Source organism: Callithrix jacchus, chromosome 5, assembly GCF_049354715.1.
Source record: "Callithrix jacchus isolate 240 chromosome 5, calJac240_pri, whole genome shotgun sequence".
In the NCBI taxonomy this organism is placed as follows: domain Eukaryota; kingdom Metazoa; phylum Chordata; class Mammalia; order Primates; family Cebidae; genus Callithrix; species Callithrix jacchus.
Window position 1 is genome coordinate 137,230,845 of NC_133506.1, and position 26,218 is coordinate 137,257,062.

At 47.9% G+C, this 26,218-nt stretch overlaps 1 protein-coding gene across 11 annotated transcripts in view; it reads right to left on the reverse strand.

Annotated features, from left to right (window-relative positions):
- Positions 1 to 26,218, reverse strand: part of NPLOC4 (NPL4 homolog, ubiquitin recognition factor) — a 75,407-nt gene that overhangs the window by 13,313 nt on the left and 35,876 nt on the right. For 7 of the 11 annotated variants that reach the window (XM_078374951.1, XM_008997898.4, XM_078374950.1 and 4 more), the window contains 2 exons: positions 19,199 to 19,359; positions 1,813 to 1,884 (listed from right to left, as the gene is read on the reverse strand). In XM_078374951.1, coding sequence (XP_078231077.1) covers positions 1,813 to 1,884; positions 19,199 to 19,359 — 233 coding nt within the window. Of the gene's footprint in view, positions 1 to 1,812; positions 1,885 to 19,198; positions 19,375 to 26,218 lie in introns of all 11 variants that reach the window. The other 4 variants (XM_078374947.1, XM_035302088.3, XM_054256602.2 and 1 more) reach the window with 1 other exon arrangement.

Here is a 26,218-nt window from a genome sequence, read left to right on the forward strand (position 1 = left end):
GAGAAAGCTAGTGGGACCAAGGGGGGTTTTGCTGGCCTTATAACTGGCCCTTGGAGGGGAACAGAACCAAAATCCACATAGCCCATCCCAGATGTCCCAGTGCGGGGCATCAGCTCACATCTTACCTTGAAACCATTTCTCTTACCCTACCCATCAGCTAGATAATGCCCCCAGAACCCACAATGAGGCCCCAGGAACACTGGCTGGTGGGTGCCCTTTCCTGCCTGCCCAACCACTCCACCCCAAGGTTTAAGAACCTTGGGCCCAAGCCAGTGTCTGTGGCCTGGGGCTGGACACAGAGCTTGACACACCTCTCTGGGCACCTGCTCTCAAGGACTCCCCACATCTCACTTCCACAGGGTCGAAGAGCTTGGGCACCATGGGGCAGAATGCTCTCCCACAAGCAAGTACTTCTGAAAAACTGCACTAAGGCAAAAACTTAACTTCCTTTATAAAAGAAATGGAAAGGGGTGGGGAGGCCGCTTGGGGGAGAAGATCTGAGAAAGCTGGTTTTAAATCATGCTGGCTCCTCTTTGGTGTATGCTCCATCAATCCGTTTTCACCTTAATTACACCCTAGGTAGTCTAAAAACCAGATGCCTTCACAGCCTAGGTAATAAATATGTTCTCAGGAGCTGTCAGTTGGAATGGAGCAGCAACGGGCTTGGCTCATGGGGACCCACTGCTCTGAATGCAATGATATTTTACTGCCTGAATCACATGCCCATCCGAGTTCAAATGCAGCCTGAATAGATCCTGGCATGGCAGCTGCATAGAAAATGAGCTGCCTCCCGTCCACTTTGGACAGCTCTGGTAGGGGTGATGTACTGGCTGCTGCAAAGGCTCATCCTGCCATCCTCGCTGCCCCATGGCCAATGGCACAGCCACGTCTCCATGACCATAAAATGCCTCCAGAAAGGAGCTGAGATGCAGAGAAGATGTGGAAGAGCCAGGGGCCTCTGTGGCTCCTGGAGTTCCACCCAGTAAACCATGCTGAGCCCTTAATTCAGTCACACTGAGTCACAGGCATGTCCCCTGGGGACCAGCCTGCATAGAGTGGCCCAGATCCACTGTGGGCTGCTGCAGTTGTGCTGGGCCAGGGCAGCACTTGCATGGATATGATGTTCCATGCTCTGATAACTGGAGACCCAAGCAATGGGGTTTGCTGCCTCCCAGAGGCTGCCTGGCCTGGGGTCTCTGGTCCTTTGTACTTTAGTACGGAGACAGTTAAACTCTAGGTTGATGTCAAGGAAATAAAAACCTGAAACTAAAACAAAAAGCCCTTATAAACCATGAGCACTGCCGGGTGTGGTGGCTCACACCTGTAATCCCAGCACTTCGGGAGGCCGAGGCGGGTGGATCACAAGGTCAGGAGTTCAAGACCAGACTGGCCAACATGGTGAAACTCTGTCTCTACTAAAAAATACGAAAATTAGCTGGGCATGGTGGCTTGTACCTGTAATCCCAGCTATTTGGGAGGCTGAGGTAGGAGAATTGCTTGAACTGGGACCCAGGAGGTGGAGGTTGCAGTGAGCCGAGATTGCACCACTGCTCTCCAGTCTGGGCTACAGAGCGAGACTCCATCTCAGAAAACAAAAACAAAACAAAAAAAGTGAACATTTTAGCAACACTACATGCTCAGTGATTTGACAACTACTTCCTGGGTGCCTGTTCTGGGGTGGGCCCTGCATGAGGCAGAAGGTGCCTTAAATTGCAGCCTTCTCCTGTGAGCAGCCACCACCCAGCAGTCCCACCTCCAAAGCACCTGATGGGTCCATCTACCCAGGCTCTGCCTGGCAGGGGGGACACTTACGTCTATGATCAGATACTCCACAGGCAGGGGTCGGGCCAGCTGGGTGATCTCGTTGCCAAACTTGTCTACATCCTGCAATAGTCAGAGGGGAATGGCGGTGAGCAAAGGCAATCAGGGTGATGATTTTCCTTTCACACACTCATCTCTCCTTTTAAATTACTTCAAATCTTAATGAAGTGGATGGATAGCAGAAAGCAAACGTGCATATTTTTGCAGTGAAACCACCTTCCCCCATTTCTTGCAGTTCCTTATTATAACCACAGCCTGAGAAAGCGGCTAGCCTCTCAGGCACTGGGACTCTCCACTGGGAGAGCACATCAAATGCCTCCCCTCCACCTACAGCACTCGCCGGGCACTCAGGTACAATCTTCAACAGGCAGAAGGGCCCGAGTTCCCCTCAGGCTGGACCCGTGCCCTTTCTATCCTCCAAAAGCACATGAAGCCTCACGGTCTGAATGCTAACTCTTAGGAGCTTTCTCATACCTCTGAAAACCTGACTTTCCAGAAACCAAGTACTTGGAAATGAGTAAAATAAAGGCACGCACAAATGCGAAGACATGGGAACAGCACACCAATCTGTCAGTCTCAACTTGTTTTGCTTTGTCAGATGTACAGAACATAAAGTTTAATTATGGGGAAAAATGGCCAGCATATGTTCATTAATCATAAAATGACAATTAGATCTGATTTATGTTAAACATGCTGAGTTCAAACAGAGCACCAGAAACAAATTCATAAGAACCAAAGCTTTTCATTAAAGATTCTGCAGGAGGGGGTCATATTTTCTATCTAAATCATCACTTAACATTATATAAATCATTCATTAAGTCACACATAAATTATACATCCATAATTTCCAATTATGGGGCCTTACATAAAAGTTTATATTTATTGGAGCTCTCAGACCCGAAATGACTACCAAGCAAATCTCCCTGAGGTGTGCAGGGTGATGGGAGGCCACCCCCAGCACAACCACACCTTCCTGGGGACATCAGGGAGCCACACTGTCTTTTGAGACAATCATCACAAGCTGTTCCCCAATCAAACCGAGCCCATTATCCTAATGAGAAGTCCCAGGCCCCATTTGGCCCTTGGCCCTGTTCCTTGCTTGAAAATTAAATTTTCTGGCTGGTCCAAAGGTGGTAAGTTATCTCAGTTGATCGTTCAGTCAGTTACATACCCAACTCCTTCTTCTACTCTTTCTCCCCTCCTCATGACTGTACTTGACTAGTCTTAAAAAATAATAATAGAACAAAATTTTAATTCAATCTCTGGCCTGAAATGTGTCTCAGTTATCCATACCTTCATGCCTTTTCTCGACTCACAGTTAGAGAGCTGCCAACAAGAACTTGCTTCTACCCTGCCAGAAAAAAATGGTCCAAATACTTGCATGCAACCAATCTTTCCAGGAAGGCAGGAGAACGAACCTGGACTCTATTTCCAGTTCACATATTGCTCCCCACCCCATCAAAGGCCACTTTCCTGCAAATACACGGCTCTGCGCTGTTTGCCTTCCTTGAACACTGAAATGACTTTCCATCGACTTGGGTGAGAATCCTATGTCCGCCTTCTATGTGACGAATGGCTGCCAAAGTCAGGACAGGCTTCCTCATTCTGAGCTGTGTTGGCTGGGATAGGGTACTAAAGACGTGGGGTCTACTGCGTGGGGTCCTGGGGCCCCAGAAGAGGTGGTTTCTCAACGGAGATTTGGTAGGAGGCAAAAATCAAATTCAATCAAACTAAATCACCATTTCCAAAATACACGCTTGCCCCTACAAGAAATAACCTGCAACAACTCACACATAATTAGCCCATCTGGAATTCATCTTCAAATCTAATTAAGCTCTAATATGCAGAAACATTTTTCCAGCACCTGTTCACTTTAATCTCCCCCTCTAGGGATTTTTCTTGTTAAATGCCCCTCTTTCATTTTTGTGTCGTTCTATTTTCTTTCAAACTTAACTACCCAACTGTACCTTTCCCAGTCCCCAGGAAAATAAAGGTATTGCATCCCCCTTTCCTCCCTGGGGGAAAAACAAGGAATGTCTATCTCTCCCCCAAGCCTTCACTCAGATGTTTTCACCAGCCAATCCCTAGGCCTACACTCCAGTTTAAAAGGCAATTACTTTTTATGGGCCTTAGCAAATGTCAGTTGGAATGGGCTGGGAGGAGGATGTCTTAATTCTAAGTTCGGCAGCCGTCAAAGTGTCAGCAGCTTTATCTACACCTGGAGCGAGGCACTGGGAGGTCGGACTTTGTGGCCCCCAACACTACACCACTCATCACAGGTCACTTCCGGAAGCAGTGGTGATAAGGTCTTGACACCAAGAGAAATCCAGGGATAGATGTCTTTGCTGGTTCAAAAGCATGTGGGCTGCCTGGGTGCAATGGCTCATGTCTGTGACCCTAGCACTTTGGGAGGCTGAGGTCAGGATTTGAGACCAGCCTAAATAACATGGCAAAATTCCATCTCTACCAAAATTACAAAATAGCTGGGTGTGGTGGCGACACCTGTAGTCCCAGCTACTCAGGGGGGCTGAGGCAGAAGAATCACCTGAACCTGGGAGGCAGAGGTTGCAGTGAGCTGAGATCACGCTACTGCACTCCAGCCTGGGTGACAGAGCAAGACTGTCTCAAAAAAACACAAAAGCATTTGGGCTTTGTGCCAGGACAACAGTGAATTCCATTGATTGAATGGCGTCACCCTGCTTTAGAAAAGGTAAATAAAATCCTGGAGGTGTTCTCCTAAGAACTGGCAAGAAGGGGCACAAATGACACCAGGATCTGAGCCATCACAGGATAACTCAGAAAAAGCAAAGGTCTCCAACACACTCGGTTTCTTAAAGCACCACTGCTTAGAAAATAGTCCAGTCCGTGTGCAACGACAGAGCACCTGTCAGATGCACACAGAATCAGCAGCTGGCATTTCTCAGGGGCCAGCTGTGTGCGCAGAGCCACTGGGTCCTCACAGCCACGCTGGTCACAGGCACTACTGCTGTCGCTGACATATGGCAAGACAGGAAGGGTTGCAAAGACGACAGTTACAAGGGCGCTTGGTGAGGACAGCTAGACAGCAGTGTAGACACTGGGCCCCCCATGCCATGTGCATAGGCTCCCCACCTCCCAAGTCAGTGCTGGGGCTTCGAGGCCGGGGCACACACAGACCTCCCTCCTGCCTTTGGGGAACCTTCAAGTTGAGGCTCAGACCTCAATAGCGGCCTCACACTGAGTAAGACTCTCCACCTCCACCGCAAGGGAAGATGCAAAACTTTCTCCTAGACTAGGAATATGCTATAAGTGATTCAGTCTTACTTCAGGTTCAAATAAGAAATTTAAAAAATAATAATAAGTGATTCAGAATCTCTTCTCTCGATAGCAGTCTCTTGACTAATTGATAAACTGTCCTGAATAATGCTGGAGGCAAATGCAATCTCCTATGAGTGAAAACGCTTATTTAAAAAAGCTGCTGGGTCTCGTCCCAACAAATATGAAGGCAGATTATGGGGCTACAGCAAACAGAGCAGCTTGGTAACAACAAAGGAACAGACTGCAGGTAAGGTGCACAGAGGACGATGTCCCGAAATAAGGTATGAGGAGACACAGATCCTTTGGTTTACAATGAGCAGGACTAGCTTAACCAGGCCAAAATCTGGAGACGCGCAAAGCTAGATTCCTACATGTGCCAACATCATGCATAAATGGATTACAGATCTCAAAGTAAAATAAAACCCCAAAAGCACACAAAGAGTATGTAGGTAGATGCTAGCTCTGAGGTAAAGAATACAGTTGGCCACTGCACAACGCAGGTTTGAACTGAGCAGGTCCACCTATAGGCAGACTTTCTCAACAAACACAGGTTGAAAATATGGTATTCAAGGAATGGGAACTCATGTGTACGAAGGTCTAACTTTACATATGAGCAGGGTGGAAGGGCCTTTGGGGCGTGAGTGCATGTGGACTTGGGTATATACACAGAGGTCCTGGAACCAATCCTCTGTGTCAGCTTAGGGACAACTGTACTTCCAAAGTACAATGACAAAGGCAAAATTGCAAGAAAAAGAGATTAAGGTATCTTTGAAATCAGAAAATATTTCAGCTTCTGTGTATAAAAGACAAAGAAAGAAAACCTGGCATGTGTTTGCAACATATGACAATGGGTATAATATACAAGGACATCACAAATGAATGCCAAAAATGATGAATCACCTTACAAATACCTAAGCACACAGAGAGGCAACTCACAAAGAAATAGTCAGCACAAGAGATTCCCTGTGGTCAAAGCAGCACAGAGCAGAGTCCTGGGACGACCTGGTCCTTGCCAGCTTTACAGTCGCGGGGGAAAGGCTGGCCTGCAGCACCACCCGCCACCTTCCTGGAGGAAATGTGGGAGGACACACAGAACCTTCAAGTACACAGTAAGCTTCTGCAACATAATCCTAGTTCTGGGAATACATACCAAGAAATTTAGAGCATGCATGAAGAATGAGGTACAGGGTCCACCAAGTGCTGTTCACAGAGCCAGATGTCAGAACAACCCCATGGCCTGCTGAGTAAGCAGCGCCTGGCTGCAGCAAGGGGTGTGGGTTCCTCAGAGATATCCTCTGGCCCCTCCACAGCCAGCTCCTTGAAGGAATGCTATCCCCTTGCTGCTTCCATGCCCCCTTGGCTCCCCACAGTGCCCTGACCAACCCCACCCCAGTTCTGTGTGGTCCTTGCCAGACTGCCTGTCCACATGGCTCTCTGGACAGGGGACCTCAGCACTGTCCCTTGGCACCAGGACATCACCCTCCCACCTCTCCCAGACCCTTCTTAATCTCAAGAGCAGTGAACCTTGGAGTTGCTCAATGCCCTCTTCTTTTCTCCATCTGAACCACAGCTTGCCTCATGTACTTCTGGGTTAATTGAGAGTTTCTACACTGACAGTATGAAAAGGGCATTACTGGCCCGTATCTCTTGCCTGAGCTTCCAAACCTGAGTACTGGCAACTCCACATGCTAGCACCTGGACTCACTATACTCCCATACAGACCCATGGCTCTACTCTGGCACCAGTGCCAACCCTGCTCCCCCAAACCAGGAACCTGGTTTGAGCCTGTGCACCTCTCTGCGCCCCTGCCAGGCCTCCAAAGCTCTCATTCCCAGAACACCATCCCCGTCTCCAAGGCCACTAGGAACTGACACATGGTCTGGATTACCAACAACATCATCTTCTCACTGGGCTCCCCAACTCCAAACCGCTCCCCACACTGCAGTCCATGATGGGTCTTCTACAGCAGGACCTCCCCTGCCCACCCCACCCGGCTGGCAATACCTGTCCACTGCCTCTCCCACCTGGATTTCAGCCCCACTAACTCCTCTAACCTTGCTGCCTTCCCCCAACTCAGGCTACTGGCATCCAATGCCTGGACTGTTGCAAAAGCTTCCTGCCTCCAGAAACCCCTCCTGCCCCCTGCAACAGGAACATTCCAGAACCCACTTTCCATGGCCTCCCACTGTCTGCCACAAGCCACTCCAGCTAGGGTGCATGTTGCGCTCTCCAGGTACATGGCCTCAGCAGATCCCACTACACCTGGCTTCCTCTCACACACTCATCTCAGCACTGTGAACGGCCACCTGGGCATGCCCTGCTCCCCAACAGGACACCTCCACAGAATCTGCAACAAGAGGGACCATGAGGGGCCTGATCACCATGTGCCCCAGGCCCTAGGTCTAACACCTGACCCACAGGAAGTGCTCAACAGATACACGGTGTAAACTGGGTGGACAGGGTAGACTGCAGCCCCCAGGTGGTGATCGCAGTAGAGATGCTATACACACAGATGGCACCCGGATGCACAGGCGAAGCGTACTGGTCCGTTTCCTCAGTGTTGTAACGAACTGCCCGAGACTGGGTAATTTATAAAGGAAAGAGGTTTAATTGACTCACAGCATGGCTGGGGAGGCCACAGGAAACTTACTATCATGGCAGAAGGCAAAGGAGAAGCAAGGCAGCCTCTTTGCAAGATGGCAGAAGAAGTGCTGTGCAAAGGGAAAAGGCCCCCTTATAAATCCCACAAATCTTGTGAGAATGCACTCACTATCAAGAGAACAGGAATGGGCGAAACCACCCCCATGATTCAATTATCTTTGTCTCTCCTTGACACGTGGGTGTTATGGGGATTATAAGTCAAGATGAGGTTTGGATGGGGACACAAATCCAAACCCTTTCACAAAGGGTGGTATGAGGGGGCATTCATTTTCTTGCCAATCTACAATATCTAATTTTTCCCCCCCCGCAAGGCAGAGTCTCACTCTGTCGCCCAGGCTGGAGTGCAGAAGCGCAATTTTGGCTCACTGTAACCTTCACCTCCCAGGTTCAAGCCATTCTCCTGCCTCAGCCTCCTGAATAGCTGGGATTACAGGCACATGACACCATACTAGGCTAATTTCTGTATTTTTCGTAGAGACGGGTTTTCACCATGTTGGTTAGGCTGATCTCAAACTCCTGACCTCATGATCTACCTGCCTCGGCCTCCCAAAATGCTAGGATTACAGGCATGAGCCACCACACCTGGCCTTCAATATCCAATTTTTTCATAATAAATATACATTTGATTTCATATTTAAAATGTTCCAGATTTATTTATTTACAGACAGGGTCTCACTCTGTTGCCCAGGCTGGAGTGTAGTGATGCAATCAAAGCTCACTGCAGCCTCGAATGCCTGGGTTGAAGCAGTCCTCCTGCCTCAGCCTCCTGAGTAGCTGGGGCCACAGGTGCACGCAGCATAGACTACACATATGTTAATTAGTTTAGTGTGGTGGTTCATACCTGAAATTCTAGTACTTTGGGAAGCAAGGCGGGTGGATCACTTAAGGTCAAGAGTTTGAGACCAGCCTGGCCAACATGGAGAAAACCCTTTATACTAAAAAAAAAAAAAAAAAAAAAATTAGCTGGGCATGGTGGTGGGGACCTATAATCCCAGCTACTTGGGAGGCCACGGCAGGAGAATTGCTTGAACCTGGGAGACAGAGGTTGCAGTGAGCTGAGATCGCATCACTGCACTCCAGCCTGGATGACACAGCAAGACTCTGTCTCAAAAATAGACTTTGAGCTGTCTGATGCATGCGGCTCTTTAGATTTGAGACCCTACCCCTCCTGCTGCCAACCTCTCCCTCCACCTAGACAACATCCCCTTCACAAGTTCTTGGTCTAAAAGGTGGTCTCCACTCCAGCCTCCCTTCTGCTGACCCTGTAGCTTCCCGTGAGCAAGCTGACCATCAACCCTTCTGCATCCCATCCCTCCTGCCAGCTCCGCCCACCTCTGCCTCCTATTGTTGCATTGACCTGTCTCCAGATGCCCCAAAGCTGTCCCCGACACACAGACCGTTCCCCTCTGTGTGCCGATTAGCTCCTCTGTTGGACACCAAGAAGCAGTACACACCCATGCCAGTATTTCCATCAGGTTAATAAAAACCCAAACAAGAATACCACTCAAGGCCGGGCACGGTGGCTCACGCCTATAATCCCAGCACTTTGGGAGGCCGAGGCGGGTGGATCATGAGGTCAAGAGATCGAGACCATCAACAAGGTGAAACCCTGTCTCTACTAAAAATACAAAAATTACCTGGGCATGGTGGTGCACGCCTGTAGTCCCAGCTACTTGGGAGGCTGAGGCAGGAGAATTGCTTAAACCCAGGAGGCAGAGGTTGCAGAGAGCGGAGATCGCACACCATTGCACTCCAGCCTGGGTAACAACAGCAAAACTCCGTCTCAAAAAAAAAAAAAAACAAAAAAACTACTACTCAATCCCGATTAACACACTGGTGATTGTCCCTTGTTCTTTCCCCTGCAGAGAAACCCCCTGAAAGACCCATGCAGCTTGCTGATGTGAGCTCACTCTCAGCAGCCGCTCACCCTCTACTCAGCCAGGCTCATCAATGCTCCCGACATCCCTGAGCTGTTGAAGGCAAAGCCTCCTCTCCACACTCATCAGGAGCTCCTTTCTTGCCTGCCTCCCAGGGAGCTGTGCTCCTGCCCCTCCTCCCCAGCTCCTGTCCCCTGGTGCACTCTCCACCTTTCTTCCCCCAAGGAGAGGTTCTCCTCAGCCATCCCCTCCAGGATGGGCCACTCGGCTTCTCACCAGGCCTTCAGCACCACCCCAACACCATCTGCCACGTCCTATCCTGAGCAACATGCTCACCTCAGATCCCCAGCCTTCCAACCTGGTCTGAAAATCCTGGGGTCTGCTTGCCTCTTCTTTCGCTCACACCGCACATTCAGCCTCCTCACTACTGTATGGCCACCTCTGCCCTCTACCCTCGTCTCCTATTCTAGCTCCCAGCCCAAAAGCCAGAGTGATCGTCTCACAGCCCTCTCCCCTCAGCACCTTTCAGGAGCCACCATCTCATTTCCAACCACAGATTCAGCCTCCAGGGGCCTTTCCCACCGCTGCCCCAGGAGGCCACCCTGCTTGTCACTCTCTGTGCTGGGAATAGGCTGCTGCTTCTGTCTAAATAATCTCCTCTAAGACATCCCCAGAGCCGCTCTGTCCATTGACACCTTCTCTTCCCTCAGGACTCAACCCTCCACGGCACTCCAAGCTTCTCGGCCTTCCGCTGTGGTGGCCCACCTCCCCTGCTGCAGCAGCCTCCCTGATGCAGGGAGCCCCACTACATTCTCGGTGAACCCCAGGGCCTGGCAATTCACAGGTGTTCCTTAAACACCAGAGAATGGATGCTGTGAGCCCATCATATAGTGATTAGGTCAGTGCTACCAAGGGCTTGGCCACCCAAACACAATAGCTCCCACTTCCCAGCAGTGAGGAGCAGGGAGAAAAGCCCGCTCAGCTCCAAGGGGTCTAGGCTCAGTTTCTCATGCCCAAGCAGGGCTGGTGCCTGCTAGAGGCTTGGGGGCCCAGGGCAAGAGCTGAGGGCCTGGGAGAGATGTAAAGATACAAAATCCCCAGCAGCCCTGGGCCAGCCCACCCCTGGACTCACACCCCTCAGACTGTTTCCTCATGACTAAAGAAGAAGAAAATGGAGATTTTAAAAAATAGGCTGAGGCCAGGAGGATTGGCTCACGCCTGTAATCCTAGCACTTTGGGAGGCCGAGGTGGGCATATCACTTGAGGTCAGGAGTTCGGGACCAGTTGGCCAACATGGTGAAACCCTGTCTCTACTAAAAATACAAAAATCAGCTGGGTGTGCTGGCATTTGCCTGTAATCCCAGCTACTTGGGAGGCTGAGGCAGGAGAATTGTTTGAACCCAGGAGGTGGGGGTTGCAGCAAGCCAAGATTGCACCATTGCACTCCAGCCCAGGACAAGAAGCTAAGACTCTGCCTCAAACAAACAGCTGAGAGCAATGGCTCATGCCTTAATCCCAGCACTTTGGGAAGCTGAGATGGGCAGGATCACCTGAGGTAAGGGGTTCAAGACTAGCCTGGCCAACATGGTGAAATCCCATCACTACTAAAAATATGAAATTATTAGTCAGATGTGGTGGCTGGTGCCTGTATTCCCAGCTACTTGGGAGGCTAAGGCAGGAGGATTACCTGAACTTGGGAAGCGGAGGTGGCAGTGAGCCGAGATTGTGCCACTGCACTCCAGCCCAGGCGACAGAGACTCTGTCTCAAAAAATAAAAAAAGTCAATAAAATCACCATGTCACAAAACAAAGAACCGGAAGCCAGCCCTTTGTCAAAGGGCCTAATTGTCACTTGTTTTCAAGAGAATCCCTCAAACCCAATCAACCAATTCTCCTTGCCCCAGAGGATAAGCTCCATGGATGCCAGACCCTCGGCACAGGTATGGTCAGCATCCTCACTACTGCATGGCCATCTCTGCCCTCTACCCTCGTCTCCTATTCTAGCTCCCAGCCCAGGAGTCAGTCCTCTGAGCAGCAAGACCACCTCTCCTTACTCCCAACAAGGACTACAGAAATCAGCCAGTGAAGACAGCCCATGGGAAGACAGTATACTCCCAGGGAGCCAGCCAGCAGGGTGGAAAGGGCACAGCTACAAAGTCAAGTCAGATTCCGGACACTAGAGCCACTATCCATGTCCAAAGGAGTGTGAATAAAAGGACTGGGGGCTGTGCAATCTGTGTGTGAGAAGGGTTGTAGCCTGCCACATCCTCACATATCACACAGGCAGCAGGAAAGAGCATTCCTGAAAGCAGTGATGCAGGATAACTTAGACCTCTTGAGCAGAGCTGGTGGCCACGCTATGCCCTGGATGGAGTCCCAGACCATCTTTAAATGTCTCTGGGACATGCTGATAGCAGAGACACGCTTCCTTCTGTGTAAACCCAGTACAGCCTGGTATCAGAGAGGGGACATGAGGAGGGCTCCTCTGCACCAAAGAACACCCGAGGGCCCACACACCACAGTGAATCACCAGGAAACATGGACTCTCGACAGAGCCAGTTGGAAGCCTTACTCAGGAAACATTTCCGGAGAACTTACGATTCTAGGAGCCTTAGCTGAGGCCCAGCAGTTGTCCCACAGGCTGCAGCAGCACAGCCAGGACAGCCGTGAGGTAAGAGAGCTGTGGAGTGACAGGCATGAAAGGGACAGCTGGAGCTGCCTGTGTGTCACATCAACAGCAGGAGGTGTTGGGATATGATGCACGATGAGGAGCATGAACCTGAGTTTTACCTTCAGTAGGAAGCCACACAACACCAAAGCATCTAACAGCATTGTGTGGGTGTGTGTGTGGGTGGGTGTTTGGAGGAGTCCTGTTCAGCTGCTCGACATTGTGTGTGTGTTTGTGCGTGCGTGTGTGTGTGTGTGTGTTTGGAGGAATCTTGTTCTGTCCCCCAGGCTGGTGTACTGTGGTGCAATCATAGCTCACTGCAGCCTCGAAATCCTCCTGACTTAGACTCCTGAGTAGCTGGGACCACAGGCTCATGCCACTGCACCCAATTAATTTTTTTTTTCCCCCAGAAATGAGGTCTTGCTATGTTACACAGACTGGTCTCTACCTCATGAGCTCCCAGTATTAGAGCTCAAGCCCTAATCCTAACCCTAACCCTAACCTTGGCCTCCCGAAGTGCTAGGATTACAAGTGTGAGCCACCATGCCTAGTCTATCAGTATTCTTTTAAAAGGAAGACAGGAGACAGTCAAGTGCCTCCTGGCTGTACATCTATGAGTGTGAGTCCTGTCTCTGTGTGATGGGCAGGAGACTGCTCAACCCCAACCAGCCAGGCTCTAGGGCCTGTACATGAGCCTTCATAGCTGCAGCCTCTTGAGGCTGACGGGTAGTGAGCCACAGCCAGCCTCCTGATTTGAAGACACACAGAGCCTCCCTGCCAGGGCCAGGCCTCCTCCCTGCAGCACTGCTCCTGAACACTCACGACTGAGCACCCATTAGCTACTTACCCATCAGCCATTAGCTAGAACAGCTACTGCCATATGACTCAGTGTGCATGTGACACACCCATGTGCATTCATGCCTAAAAGGCTATTTTTAAACTCTTCTTCCTAATTATCAAGAGAGATATTGGTATGACTTTTTAGAGAGCAAGCTGGAAATATCTATCAAAACTCAAAAAACCGGGCCGGGCGCAGTGGCTCACGCCTGTAATCCCAGCACTTTGGGAGGCCGAGGCGGGTGGATCACGAGGTCAAGAGATCGAGACCATACTGGTCAACATGGTGAAACCCTGTCTCTACTAAAAATACAAAAAATTAGCTGGGCATGGTGGTGCGTGCCTGTAATCTCAGGAGGCTGAGGCAGGAGAATTGCCTGAACCCAGGAGGTGGATGTTGCGGTGAGCCAAGATCGCGCCATTGCACTCCAGCCTGGGTAACAAGAGCAAAACTCCGTCTCAAAAAAAAAAACAAAACTCAAAAAACCTTCTGCCCCAGCAATTCTGTTTTGAAGATACAGAAAGATGTCACATGAGGATGTATGAGGGTGCTAAATGTGGCACTGTTTATAATAACCAGGAAGAACCAAACACCATCAACACACAACTAATTAAACACATTCTGATTTGGCCATATAGTCAATAAAAATGCACTCATTTATTCTGCCTAATTATAATTCTTTGTCCTGAAGTTAAAAGAATAGAAAAGGAAATAAACTCTACCAGATGCAAACAGTAGTTATTATTAAGTATGTTTTTTTCTTCGTTTTTTTTTTTTTGCAGGGAACAAGTGTTCCCTTTCACAAGAAAGGTTAAAGAGAAAAGCCCCACTTCCCGTCACCTGACTGCCCCAGAGATAAGTGCAGCTGACTGGCACTCGTCCCTCGGGAAAGCCCCTGGACCTCACAGGGCTATGTGTACACCCATGCTTTCTAAAAAACCTACATGTGAACTATTACACAGATGTGCCTTCAAATCACTCCTTCAAGGTCAATATGTGCAAAGCTCCCCTCATCTGTCCAGAAGGCTCTTCCTCGTTCTTTTACTGTCTACATGGGACAGAGCAGAACTACAGACTCTCTTCCCTCCTAAAGGACAGTTAGGAAGCGTCTACTCCCACCCTGTGTGTGAGTGCATGTAAATGTACGTCCACATACATGTGCAAATGCCTATGTGTCTTCAAAAAACAAAACAAAAAAATTGGGATTATACTCTAGATAGAGGTGTACTTTTAATTTTACTTCATAAGTTTTATCTCTTATCTTTAAGTAATTTGTAAACACATACCTTTAGTAATCACACACCATTCCAGAGTCCAGCTGTATGGTAACTGAATATCCCCTTGTGATGGGGCTGTTCAATTGTTTCCAATTTTTATTGCCAAAGACAACAACATGATGCAAACAGCCATGGACAAATATTGGTACAGGTTTTGTTTACAAGGCATTATTTTACCTTCAACCGCAAAGTCCATGGGAGGGCTAAAAGGATTACTTCAATGTTTGCTTTTACAGTTCTCTTTGCTCCAACTGATATTTTCCTGAAACATGAGAAATCTGTCTCAAATCCTACTGGGCTATAAACAATTTGGGGAAGTATTTCTAGCCTATTCTCACTAAGAGAAGGCAAACAAGCACTCTATGAAAACAACAGAATGATCAAGGAAATGTGACATATTTCATTACAAAAGGAAGCTCCCCATTCCTAAGTGCAAGAAACTTAAAATAACACATGGAAATAAAAAAGCAAATTTCCAAACTGAAAAGGGTATTTAAAAATAATCCTAAAGCAAACGCATAGTTAATGATAAAATCCTAAAAGCACTTGCTTCATGATTAAAAACAAGACAAAGGTGACAATGACTTCCGCTGCCATCAGCGTTGTTTGGGAGATACCAGACAACATTGGGATAAGCCCAAAGAATGAAAAGGGCTGAAAATGGAAACGAAGAAATAAAACTGTTATTCACGGATAATACGTGCAGGAAATGCAAACGACTAAACCTATAAACATAATATGGAGGAACTTACAGCAGTTGCCGGATACAAAAATTTACCTGTTTCAAATAGCAAGAGTTCAGAAGTATAATTTTTAAATGCTGCTATTTTCTAATAGGTTAAAAAAAAATAAAGTACCTAGGAATAATCTAACAAATAATAGGTAAGGCCTCCACAGAAAAAAATTGAAAACTTTTCTAGGAGACGTTGAAGAAGATGGGAACAAGGCTGGGCGCAGTGGCTTGCGCCTGCAATCCCAACACTTTGGGAAGTCGGGACGAGTGGATTGCCTGAGCTCAGGAGTTCAAGACCAGCCTGGGAAACATGGTGAAACCCTGTCTCTACTAAAATAGAAAAAATTAGCTGGGTATGGCGGTGTGAGCCTGTAGTCCCAGCTACTCACGAGGCTGAGGCAGAAGAATTGCTTGAGGTGGACGTTGTAGTAAGGTGAGATCACACCACGGCACTCCAGCCTGGGCAATGGGGCAAGACTCTGTCTCAAAAAAACAAAACAAAACAAAACAAAACAAAAAATAAACCACACAACACAGGAACAAGTGTAGCACCTCACCAAGTTCAAGGCAGGAAGACTCAGCCCTGAAATGGCATCAATGAAACCCTCACAGGACTGCTGGCTTTGGTGCAACTCAACAAGCTGAGTCTAAAATTCTCACAGAAGAGCAAAAGGCTGAGGACAGTCAGGTATCCTGAAGAAAAGGGAAGAAGGTCTGTGACTTACCAGGCATAAAAAATATTTCTAGTCACAGTGACGGTAAGTAAGAGAGCATGGTGGCCAGGCATGGTGACTCACGCCTGTAATCCCAGCACTTTGGGAGGTCGAGTTGGGCGGATCACGAGGTCAGGAGTTCAAGACCAGCCTGGCCAACTTGGTGAAACCCTGTCTCTTCTAAAAAAAACAAAAAGACACAAAAATTAGCCTGGCATGGTGGCACATGCCTGTAGTCCCAGCTACTTGAGAGGCTGAGGCAAGAGAATTACTTGAACCCAGGAGGGTGCAATGAGCCAAGATGGTGTCATTGCACTCCAGCCTGGGCATCACAGCATGACTCCATGTCGAGAGAGAGAGAGAGAGAGAGAGAGAGAGAGAGAGAGAGAGAGAGAGAGAGATGGATGGAGGGAGGAGGGGGGGGAGGGAGGGAGGGAGGGAGGGAGGGCGAGCAAGTGCGCGCAAGGTATTAGTTCTGATTTAGGAAAACTGGCCAATGGAATAGAACAGAGTCCAGAAACATCCATGATTCAAGGAGACGACTGACAACAGAGAAACATCACATATTAACAGGGAAACACAAGTTTGTTTTTACTACCAAAACTGTGTTAACACAGCTGATTATCCACATCATTAAGAAAGAAAACAGAGGCCAAGTGCAGTGGCTCACATCTGTAATTCCAGGACTATAAGAAGCCAAGGCAAGCAGATTACTTGAGCCCAGGAGTTCAAGACCAGCTTGGGCAACATGGTGAAACCCTGATTCTACTGAAAATACAAAAGAGTTAGCTGGGCATGGTAGTGTGCACCTGTAGTCCCAGCTACCCGAGAAACAGGCAGGAGGATCGCGTGAGCCCAGGAGGCAGAAGTTGCAATGAGCTGGGATTACACCACTGTACTCCAGTCTGGGCAACAGAGCGAGAGCCTGTTTCAAAAGAAAAATGTAAGTCAGGCACAGAGGCTCACGAATGTAATCCCACCACTTTGGGAAGCTGAAGTGGGCGGATCATTTGAGGTCAGGAGTTCGAGACCAGACTGGTCAACTGGGAAGGAAGGAGGCAGGCGAGGCAGGAACTGAATCTAAACCAGATAGGGAAGATCCCCAGCAAAGGGGACCGAGGCACTGAGATGGAAAGCCTCCTCTCTCCTCCTGCAGGAGGTGAGTTCTGGGAGATGAGGGTCTGGCAGAGACTCTGGTGACACAGGAGTTTCAAACATGCAGTCATTCTCCCCCGAAAGATGTTTGCAGCCAGGTGTGGTGGCTCACACCTGTAATCCCAGCACTTTGGGCAGCCATGGTGGGCAGATCACTTGAGGCCAGGAGTTCAAGACCAGCCTGGCCAACATGGTAAAACACGGTGTCTACTAAAAATATAAAAAATTAGCTGAGCCTGGTAGCACATGCCTGTTGTCCCAACTACTCAGGTGGCTGAGGCACAAGAATTGCTTGAACTCAGGGGGCAGAGGCTACAGTGAGCCAAGATCGCACAACTGCACTCCAGCCTGGCTAACAGAGAGAGACTGTCTCAAAAAAAAAAAAAAAGATGCTTGCAGAAGTTTTAAGGTACATGGGATACTCATATATTTACGCTGTATGAGGCCTGAAAAAAACAAGAAACTTCTGGCCTTTCAGGGCCAATAAGACAAAGATTTAAGGTAGACTGTCACCTCACAAAGATCTCTACCAGGCTCTCAGATGGCACCTCTAAGGGGTTACACTGTAGAGAAAGAGAAGCATCAACAATAGACAAAGTCTCATCAAGATGCAAGTCAGCTCTGACCAGCTTCTCACCTCGTGGATGGAGGTGGACAGCCCACCACCACCACGCTTCCCCATGGAGGAAGGCAAAGCCCTGTCTGGAAGAAGACACCCTGCTGGAGTCTCTGGCTTGTAATGCATAATGAGCAGCATATGACAAACACTCAGCGGTCTAGTAACAAGAACAGACAGACGGATGGTCCACAGAAAACACACTAGCAGTTGCAGACCCAGACATAATAACCCATAACTGGAAAAAAAATCAGTCAATTAAAACTGATGCAGAAATAGCAGGTGATATGAGTCACTAAATAAGAACATTAAAAGTTAATATGGGCTAGGCACAGTGGCTCATACCTGTAACCCTAACACTTTGGGAGGCTAAGGCAGGAGGACTGCTTGAAGCCAGGAGTTCAAGACCAACCTGGGCAACAGAGAGAGTCCCTGTCTCAAGGAAAAAAGAAAGGCAAGAAAGAGAAAGGAAGGAAGAGAGGGAGGGAGGGAGGGAGGGAGGGAAGGAGGGCGGGCAAAAAAAAAATTCAGAGGGATAGTTAAAAGAAAGACCAAAAAAATTTTAAAAAAGAAAGAAAGGAAGGGAAGAAAGAAAAGAAACTAATACAACTGTATCCTCTATGTTCAAAAAATTAAGTAGAAACACGGTAAACCAACTAACAACTTAAACTTCTAGAATGAAAACTACAATGTCTGAGATGAACCACATGCTACATGAGAATGACTACGGATTAGCCACTGCAGAAGCAAAGATGAATGAATCTGAAGACATAACAGAAACTACCCAAAATGAAATACTGAAAAAGACTGAAATAAAATGAACAGAGTATCAGTAAACATGGGACAATTTCAAGCAGCCAAATATACGTGTAACTGGAGCCCCCAAAGGAGTGGAAACAACCAAAACGAAAAAACACTGAATAGCTGCAAATGGCAGAATTCTAAAAAAGGTCCCCAAACATCTCCCACTGTCTTCTCATCTCCACCCCAGGCCTGTAGTGCAGTGGCACCATCACAGCTAACTGCAGCCTTGACCTTCCAGATTCAGGTGATCCTCCTACCTCAGTCTCCTAAGTAGCTGGGACTATAGTTCATACCACCACACCTATTTTTTGTAGAGATAGTCTCCCGCTATGTTGCCCAGGCTGGTCTTGAACTCCAGGGCTCAAGGGATCCTCCAGTCTCAGCCTCCCCAAATGCTGGGATTACAGGCATGAGCCACCATGCCCAGGCCCCATCTTTTCATCTTTAGAAACTGAGACTATGTTCAATGGTTGGATTTGGTGTTACTGATCCCAAACCCGGCACATGTAGCTCCACTTCTGGTGAGAAGCCCTAATGCCATGAGAGCATGAGTAGCTAATATCAAGCCCCGGAAACGTGACAGAAGTCTTTAGCGACAAGCAGAGTTCAACCACAGCTGACAAATGGCTGCTATAGGCAGAATGCACCCAAATTAGAAAGCTCCAAGAAAGGTTCACCCTGTTCTCCATGTATGGAATTCTTTTTTTTTTTTTTTTTTTTTTTTTTACCATACTTTTACCTTATAAAACACATCAGGCACGTACTGCTCACTGCTAGACTCCTTGGCGTAGCCAAGCTCAGGGGCGTCCTTGCACGGCAGCAAACACTCATCTCGAACCAGCGCCATACACTGATTGGACACCTGGTACCCTTCAAAGTGGACTTGGTTGTCAGGACCACCTGTAAGAGAGAGACCTTCAAAAACAGTCTACCAAAGGGCATTCAAAACCAGTCCATATCTGTTAATTCTTCACCTCTGATCAGTAGAAAAAAGCAAACCCTCAAGGGCTTGTCGGGGGTAAGAGTTAAAAAATATTCTGTAGTTGATGGATGGCCACAATATGAGACCTAGACATGCAGGTCCTGACACCCTGCAGCTCCACACACACCTGGCTCCACAAACAGGTGCCACCAAGGATATGCTGTATCAGAATCAGGAAATCAAGATTATTAAATTTTTGAAAAAATAAATAGATAAAAGGCAGAGTGCAGTGGTTCACACCTGCAATCTAAGCACCTTGAGAGGGCAGGGCGGGAGGATTGCTTGAGCCCAGAAGTTTGAGACCAGTCTGGGCAACACAGTGAGACCCTGTATCTACAATAAATAAATAAATGTAAAAATTAAAAATAAAAGATTGTTAAACATTGTCTAACATCTTCCCCTAAAGCTAGGCTTAGCGTCATCAGCACTTGGGCTCCTGATTCATAACACCGGGGTGTAAATGGCAGACAGAGCCCATGGCAGGGATGGGAGGATAAATTTACCTGGAGGCAGAGAGAGACAGGGAGGGGGTGGGAGAAGATCAAGACAGAAACTATTTTTAATAGAAATCCAGTCACTGTATTGTACACACAGCAGCCTCTGTCTTACTGAATCCCACATGACCACCACACAAGGCCAATGCCACCAGGCATCTCAGTGTGGAGGTGCTGGTGTCACCAAATAGCTGTAGGCAGACGCTGGAGCCCAGCTCCTCTGTGGCTTCACCATCCACAGTCCACTATGTCCTCCTCTCCCAGACTCCACTCCATCAATGCCTCCAGGAAAACTTCATGTGGGGACAAAGGGACTACAGATCACAGCTGAGAGGCGGCAGAGCAGTCGAGTTAGACCCAGTCCCTGAAGTGAAGTGGGCAGATGATGCCAGGTGGGTAGCCTGAGTCTTTGGAGGAAGCAGGCATAGGGAGGCACCCACCGCCCTAGAGCTGTACTTCCAAAACTGAAGTGACACACTGACTACAATCTCATTATTTTTTAGGTACTTATTTATTTTTTTAGAAATAAGGTCTTACTATGTTGCCCAGGCTGGTCTCTACCTCCTGGCCCCATGTGATCCTCCCACCTTGGCTCCCCAAAGTGTTAGAATTACAGGTGTGAGCCACTGTGCCCCATCCTCATCATTTGTTATAGCTTTGGAGGAAAAAAAACCCTCGATATCTCTGTTTCAGTTTCTTTGATAAAAACAATCTGATTAGAAAACAGAAACAGAGAGCATGTGGCATTTTTTTTTTTTTTTTTTTTTGAGACAGTATTGCTCTGTCAACCAGGCTGGAGTGCAATGGCAAGATCTCAGCTCACTACAACCTCCACTTCCCAAGTTCAAGCAATTTTCCTATCTCACCTCCCGAGTAGCTGGGATTACAGATGCCCACCACCATCCCAGGCTAACTTTTTTGTATTTTTAGTAGAGATGGAGTTTCACCATGTTGTCCAGTCTGGTCTCGAACTCCTGACCTCATGATCCGCCTGCCTCAGCCTCCCAAAGTGCTGGGATTACAGGTGTGAGCTACCATGCTCGGTGTGCATGTGGCTTTGAAACATGCATCAGAAAGCAAACCCAACAGCCACGCAATCAGAAAAAGTGAGGAAGGAGACAGCTTGCCACCACAAAGCTCTTGACACACACAGAAGGTGGGTGAAGGCTGTCTTCAAAACCCTGACTCAAAGTGGCTCCAAAGGTACAGTTCACTAGCATAGGGTTTTCTCCATGGCCCAAACACAAATGCTCAGGTGAGGCAGCCGACCCTGCGCAAACAACCACTAACATCAGTGGCATAAATGGCACCGAAAGAATGCAGGACTCAGAGCACAGGCAAGGTTGGACAGAGCGCCGGGGAGCCACCATACAGACATCTGGTCAGGACACTGTGAAAACCTGGAGTGGGCTGGGCGCCCTGGCTCACGCCTGTAATCCCAACACTTTGGGAGGCTGAGGCAGGTGGATTACCCGAGGTCAGGAGTTCAAGACCAGCCTGGAAAACATGGTGAAACCTCTTCTTTAACAAAAATACAAAAAATTAGCCTGGCCTTGTGGCGTGCACCAGTAATCCCAGCTACTCAGAAGGCCGAGACAGGAGAATCGCTACAGCCCAGGAAGCGGAGACTGCAATGAGCCGAGATTTCGCCACTGCACTGCAGCCTGGGCAACCGAGCAAGACTCCATCTCTGGGAGAAAAAAACAAAACAAAATGAAAAACCTGCACTTGGTGTTTAGCTTGATCATTAACGTGATTGGTCATTTAATAAAGAAAAATCTGGTGATTGAGAATGAGAGAAAAATGGAAAGCAGTATTTGTAAAACAGAAGGCTGTTTATAAAAAGCAAAATTAGGCCATATGGATAATCTTCAAGGGTAAACTCACTGAGATGAACTGCGAACTCCCCTTTCCACATGAGCAGCAGGAAACACATGTCCTGATGGGTTTGTGTAACCCTGCCAGAAAAGCTGGCAGGACAAGTGAACTATCACTCTCTTCGAAAATCAGCCAGTCAGGAAATCCCTACTTTGGAAGGGTCACAGGGCCTACAAAGAGGCAGTGACAGAAAAGACCTCAGCTGCTATTGAATCTGAGAAACATTTCTGGTTTTTGAAATCAGACCCTCAGCAACTACCTTTCAGAGCCCTAAGCTGAGAGCGTGTCAGACTATGAGGAAACAGAGACACCCAGCCCAGTGTGGAGGGTAAGCTCAGCCCCGCAGTGCACTGTCCTTCCATGGGGCCCTTCAGGGTTGCTTGAGCAAAGGGCACACATCATCAGGGCCCTTACACTCTGAAGACTCACGTCAGAGAACACCTGTGCACAATCAAAGGGGAAAGGGGAGAAAGGGCAGACGCAGAGGGAGGAGCGAGGCCTCTGCATCCAAGCCAGGACCTGAGTGCTGCCTGCAGGGGTGCCACGTACCCTGTGCCACATGGCTCAGTCTGCACCTCCCTGTCTAAGGAGGGATGTGGGACGGGAATGCAGCAAGTACAATTTCCAACAGCATGGGGTCCCCACATGGCCATGACCAAGAGACCCTAGTGCAAGGGAAAGAGCAAAATTTATTTGAGTTAGAAAACCTTCATCCAAGCTGCAGTGATTAAAAACAGGCATGAGGACAAGCACTCTTCAGTCAACCACTACCCTCGGGAAAGGGAGACCACAGCAAGTTCAAGCACCAAGTCACTGCCTGTTTACATATTAGGTTATTCACTGTCTCTCAGTTCCAAAACCCTTCAGTAAATGCCAATTCCAGAGGCAATAAAAGCCCAAGGATGATCTATACAATTTTTCAACTCTTAACAAGAGGTATGACTCCAATTGAAGGTGGTAGCCCCCAAGTTAGAAACTATAATTTTTAAAATGTGTCAGTTCTTCTGGCCCATGAAATAATTTCTCCATAGAAACAGTAATTAGGCTGGACGCAGTGCTCATACCTATAATCCCAGGACTTTGGGAGGCTGAGGCAGGTAGATCATTTGAGGACAGAAGTTCAAGACCAGCCTGGCCAACATAATGAAACCCCATCTCTACTAAAAACACAAGAATTGGCCAGGCGTGGTAATATGCACCTGTAATCCCAGCTACTTGGGAGTCTAAGGCACGAGAATCACTTGAACCTGGGAGGCAAAGGTTGCAGTGAGCTGAGACTGCGCCACTGCACTCCAGCCTGAGTGACAGAGCAAAACTGTCTCAAAAAAAAGTTTTAAATGTAAATAAAAGATCCTCAATTTCACTCAGAACAAAACATATTAAAACCACACTGAAATATGTTTTTTTAATTAAAAAATATATATTTAAAAAGGCCAGATGCAGTGGCTCACCTCGGCCTCCCAAAGTGCTGTAGTCCCATCCCAGCACTTTGGGAGGAAGAGTCAGCGGAATCACCTGAGGTCAGGAGTTCAAAAGCAGTCTGGCCAACATGGCTAAACCCCATCTCTACTAAAAATACAAAAATTAGCTGGGCATGGTGGTGCATGCCTGTAATCCCAGCTACTCAGGAGGCTAAGGCAGGAAAATTGTGTGAACCCGGGAGGCAGAGATTGCAGTGAGCCATCCAGTGAGATCATGCCATTGTACTCCAGTCTGGGTGACAGAGCAAGACTCTGTCTAAAAAAAAGAAAAGAAAAAAAAAAAAGGCCGGGCGCGGTGGCTCACGCCTATAATCCCAGCACTTTGGGAGGCCGAGGCGGGTGGATCACGAGGTCAAGAGATCAAGACCATCCTGGTCAACGAGGTGAAACCCCATCTCTACTAAAAATACAAAAACTAGCTGGGCATGGTGGTATATGCATGTAGTCCCAGCTACTCGGGAGGCTGAGGCAGGAGAATTGCTTGAACCCAGAAGGCAGAGGTTGTGGTAAGCCGAGATCGTGCCATTGCACTCCAATCTGGGTAACAACAGCGAAACTCCGTCTCAAAAAAAAAAAAAAAAAAGAAAAAATATACATATATATTAAAAAAAAAAGAAACAGTAATTAAAAGGCTTAGGTAACCATGGGAGCCCATGGAAGCCTGAAACAGCATTTCTTCATGAGGGCAGCAGTTCTGGAAATGTTTTGGTTGCCTCACTGATGGGGAGGGGACACTGCTTTGGTGTGCTGGCTTGGGGGTGCCAGATGTCTTACTAGGTACAGAGGGCCCATGAGAAAATAACTGTTCCATGTCCCACAAGACCCTGAATGCCCGCTACACACTTAAGTAGGCAAAAACCACTATTTACAATGATGTGAGATTAGAAGCAATTCTATTTTATAAATACCACAAAACAGGCAGAGTTTGAATGCACAGTGAATTCTCTGGGGCTGTCATAGTGTAAGCTGAGGCAAGGGCATGCTGTTCTGCTTGGAGCTGGGTGGAGAGCTGCTGAGCCTCCCAGGAAGCCATGTTGCTGACAGCAAGGCCAGCTGAGAGGCCTGTACCCAGCCTGTGCACAGCCCCTGCCCACACATACCAGCACGTATTCCACCGTGCTGTCCTCATGGGTCAGTCCAGAAGCACAGACACACCTAAATGTATGACTTTATTCTGTTTCTTCCCTCTCATTTTCCTTTGATGTTATATTACAGTTAGGATACTACTCTGCCTTCCATTTCAGAATTCTGTGTGTAGGCAGCCTACATTATTAGTTATATTACCCATGAATTTTATTTCTGCGTAGTAAAGGGATATCACAAAGTGTTCTAAAAACGGGTTGAATCCGACAGGTTTGGAAACTACCAGCCTAAACTACTGCACCCAGATATCAGCCTGCAAGCGGCAAGGGTGGAGGGATGTGACAGGGGGCAGAGCAGGATGATACTTTTCTCCCCGTCTCTAAATACAGTGCTGTCTAGGCAGAATTCTAAATGAAATGGGCGCCTTTGTTCTCTGCTTCCCTCCTGGGTGGCCAGTGCCCCCTCTCTAGCCCCAGCTGCTCTCCAGGGTTTCCCACCATGACAGCGCCCTTTCCCAGCCTGCCCTCACTAAGGGGTTCTGTGACGCAGAATCCTCAGTCCCTCTTTCAATCCTAGTCCAAACTCCCAACCCTTCCCTTAAGCACTGAATCCAAAGAACAACTTAGGACAATAAATCTGACTCAATTAATTCCCATGTGAAATAGTTAACATGTATTAAATATTAACATAATTAACATGTAAAAGATGCCTATCGCTCCCCTAAAAATATATTCATTTCAAAAATCAATCTAAATGCACCTTAAATCAAAGAACTGTAGCCTAGGCAAGACAACAAGACCTAACCTCTACTAAAAATTTAAAAATCAGCTGGGCATGGTGGCGCACACACATAGTCCCAACTACATGGGTGGCTGATAGGGGAGGATCACATGAGCCCAGGAGTCACACCAGTGAGCCGTGACTGTACCACTGTGCTCCAGCCTGGGTGTCAGAGTAAGACCCTGTCTAAAAAAAAAACCCGCAAGCTCAAGAATATGCAGCAAAGTGTGAAAAGCTCTGCAGTTAGCTTAAACATTTTTCTTTCTTTTTATTTAATATGTTTTATTTATTTATTTTTTGTAGAGATGGGGTCTTGCCATGTTGCCCAGGCTGGTCTCAAACTCCCACTCACAAGGTATCCTCCCATCTTAACCTCAAAACAAAAACCACAAAACTCGTAACAGAACCGGGACCTCCACAGAGCTCTCTTTAGGTCAGTGGTCTCATTAAAAGTCCACTTACTTCATTTCAAAATGAAGTCCCAAAATGCTGGGATTACAGGTGTTATAATCCCAGCACTTTGGGAGGCCGAGGAGGGTGGATCACCTGAGGTAAGGAGTTCAAGACCAGCCTGGCCAACAAGGCAAAACCCCATCTCTTCTAAAAATACAAAAATTAGCCAGGCATGGTGGCGTGCACCTATAACTCCAGCTACTCTGAAGGCTGAGACACAAATATCACTTGAACCCAGGAGGTGGAGGCTGCAGTGAGCTGAGATCGCGCCACTGCACTCCAGCCTAAATGACAGAGTAAGAATGTGAAAAAGAAAAAAAAAAAGACTTTTTTTTTTTTTTTTTGAGATGGAGTCTCACTGTTTTGCCCAGGGGAACATCCTTTTTCTTTTTTTGAGATAGAATCTCGCTCTGTCACCCAGGCTAGAGTGTAGTGACATGAACTCGGCTCACTGCAACCTCCGCCTGCTGTGTTCAAGTAATTCTCCTGTCTTGGCCTCTTGAGTAGCTGGGATTACAGGTGCCCACTGACACGTGCAGCTAATTTTTATTTTTTTAGCTGAGATGGAGTTTCGCCATGTTGGCCAGGCTGATCACAAACTCCTGATC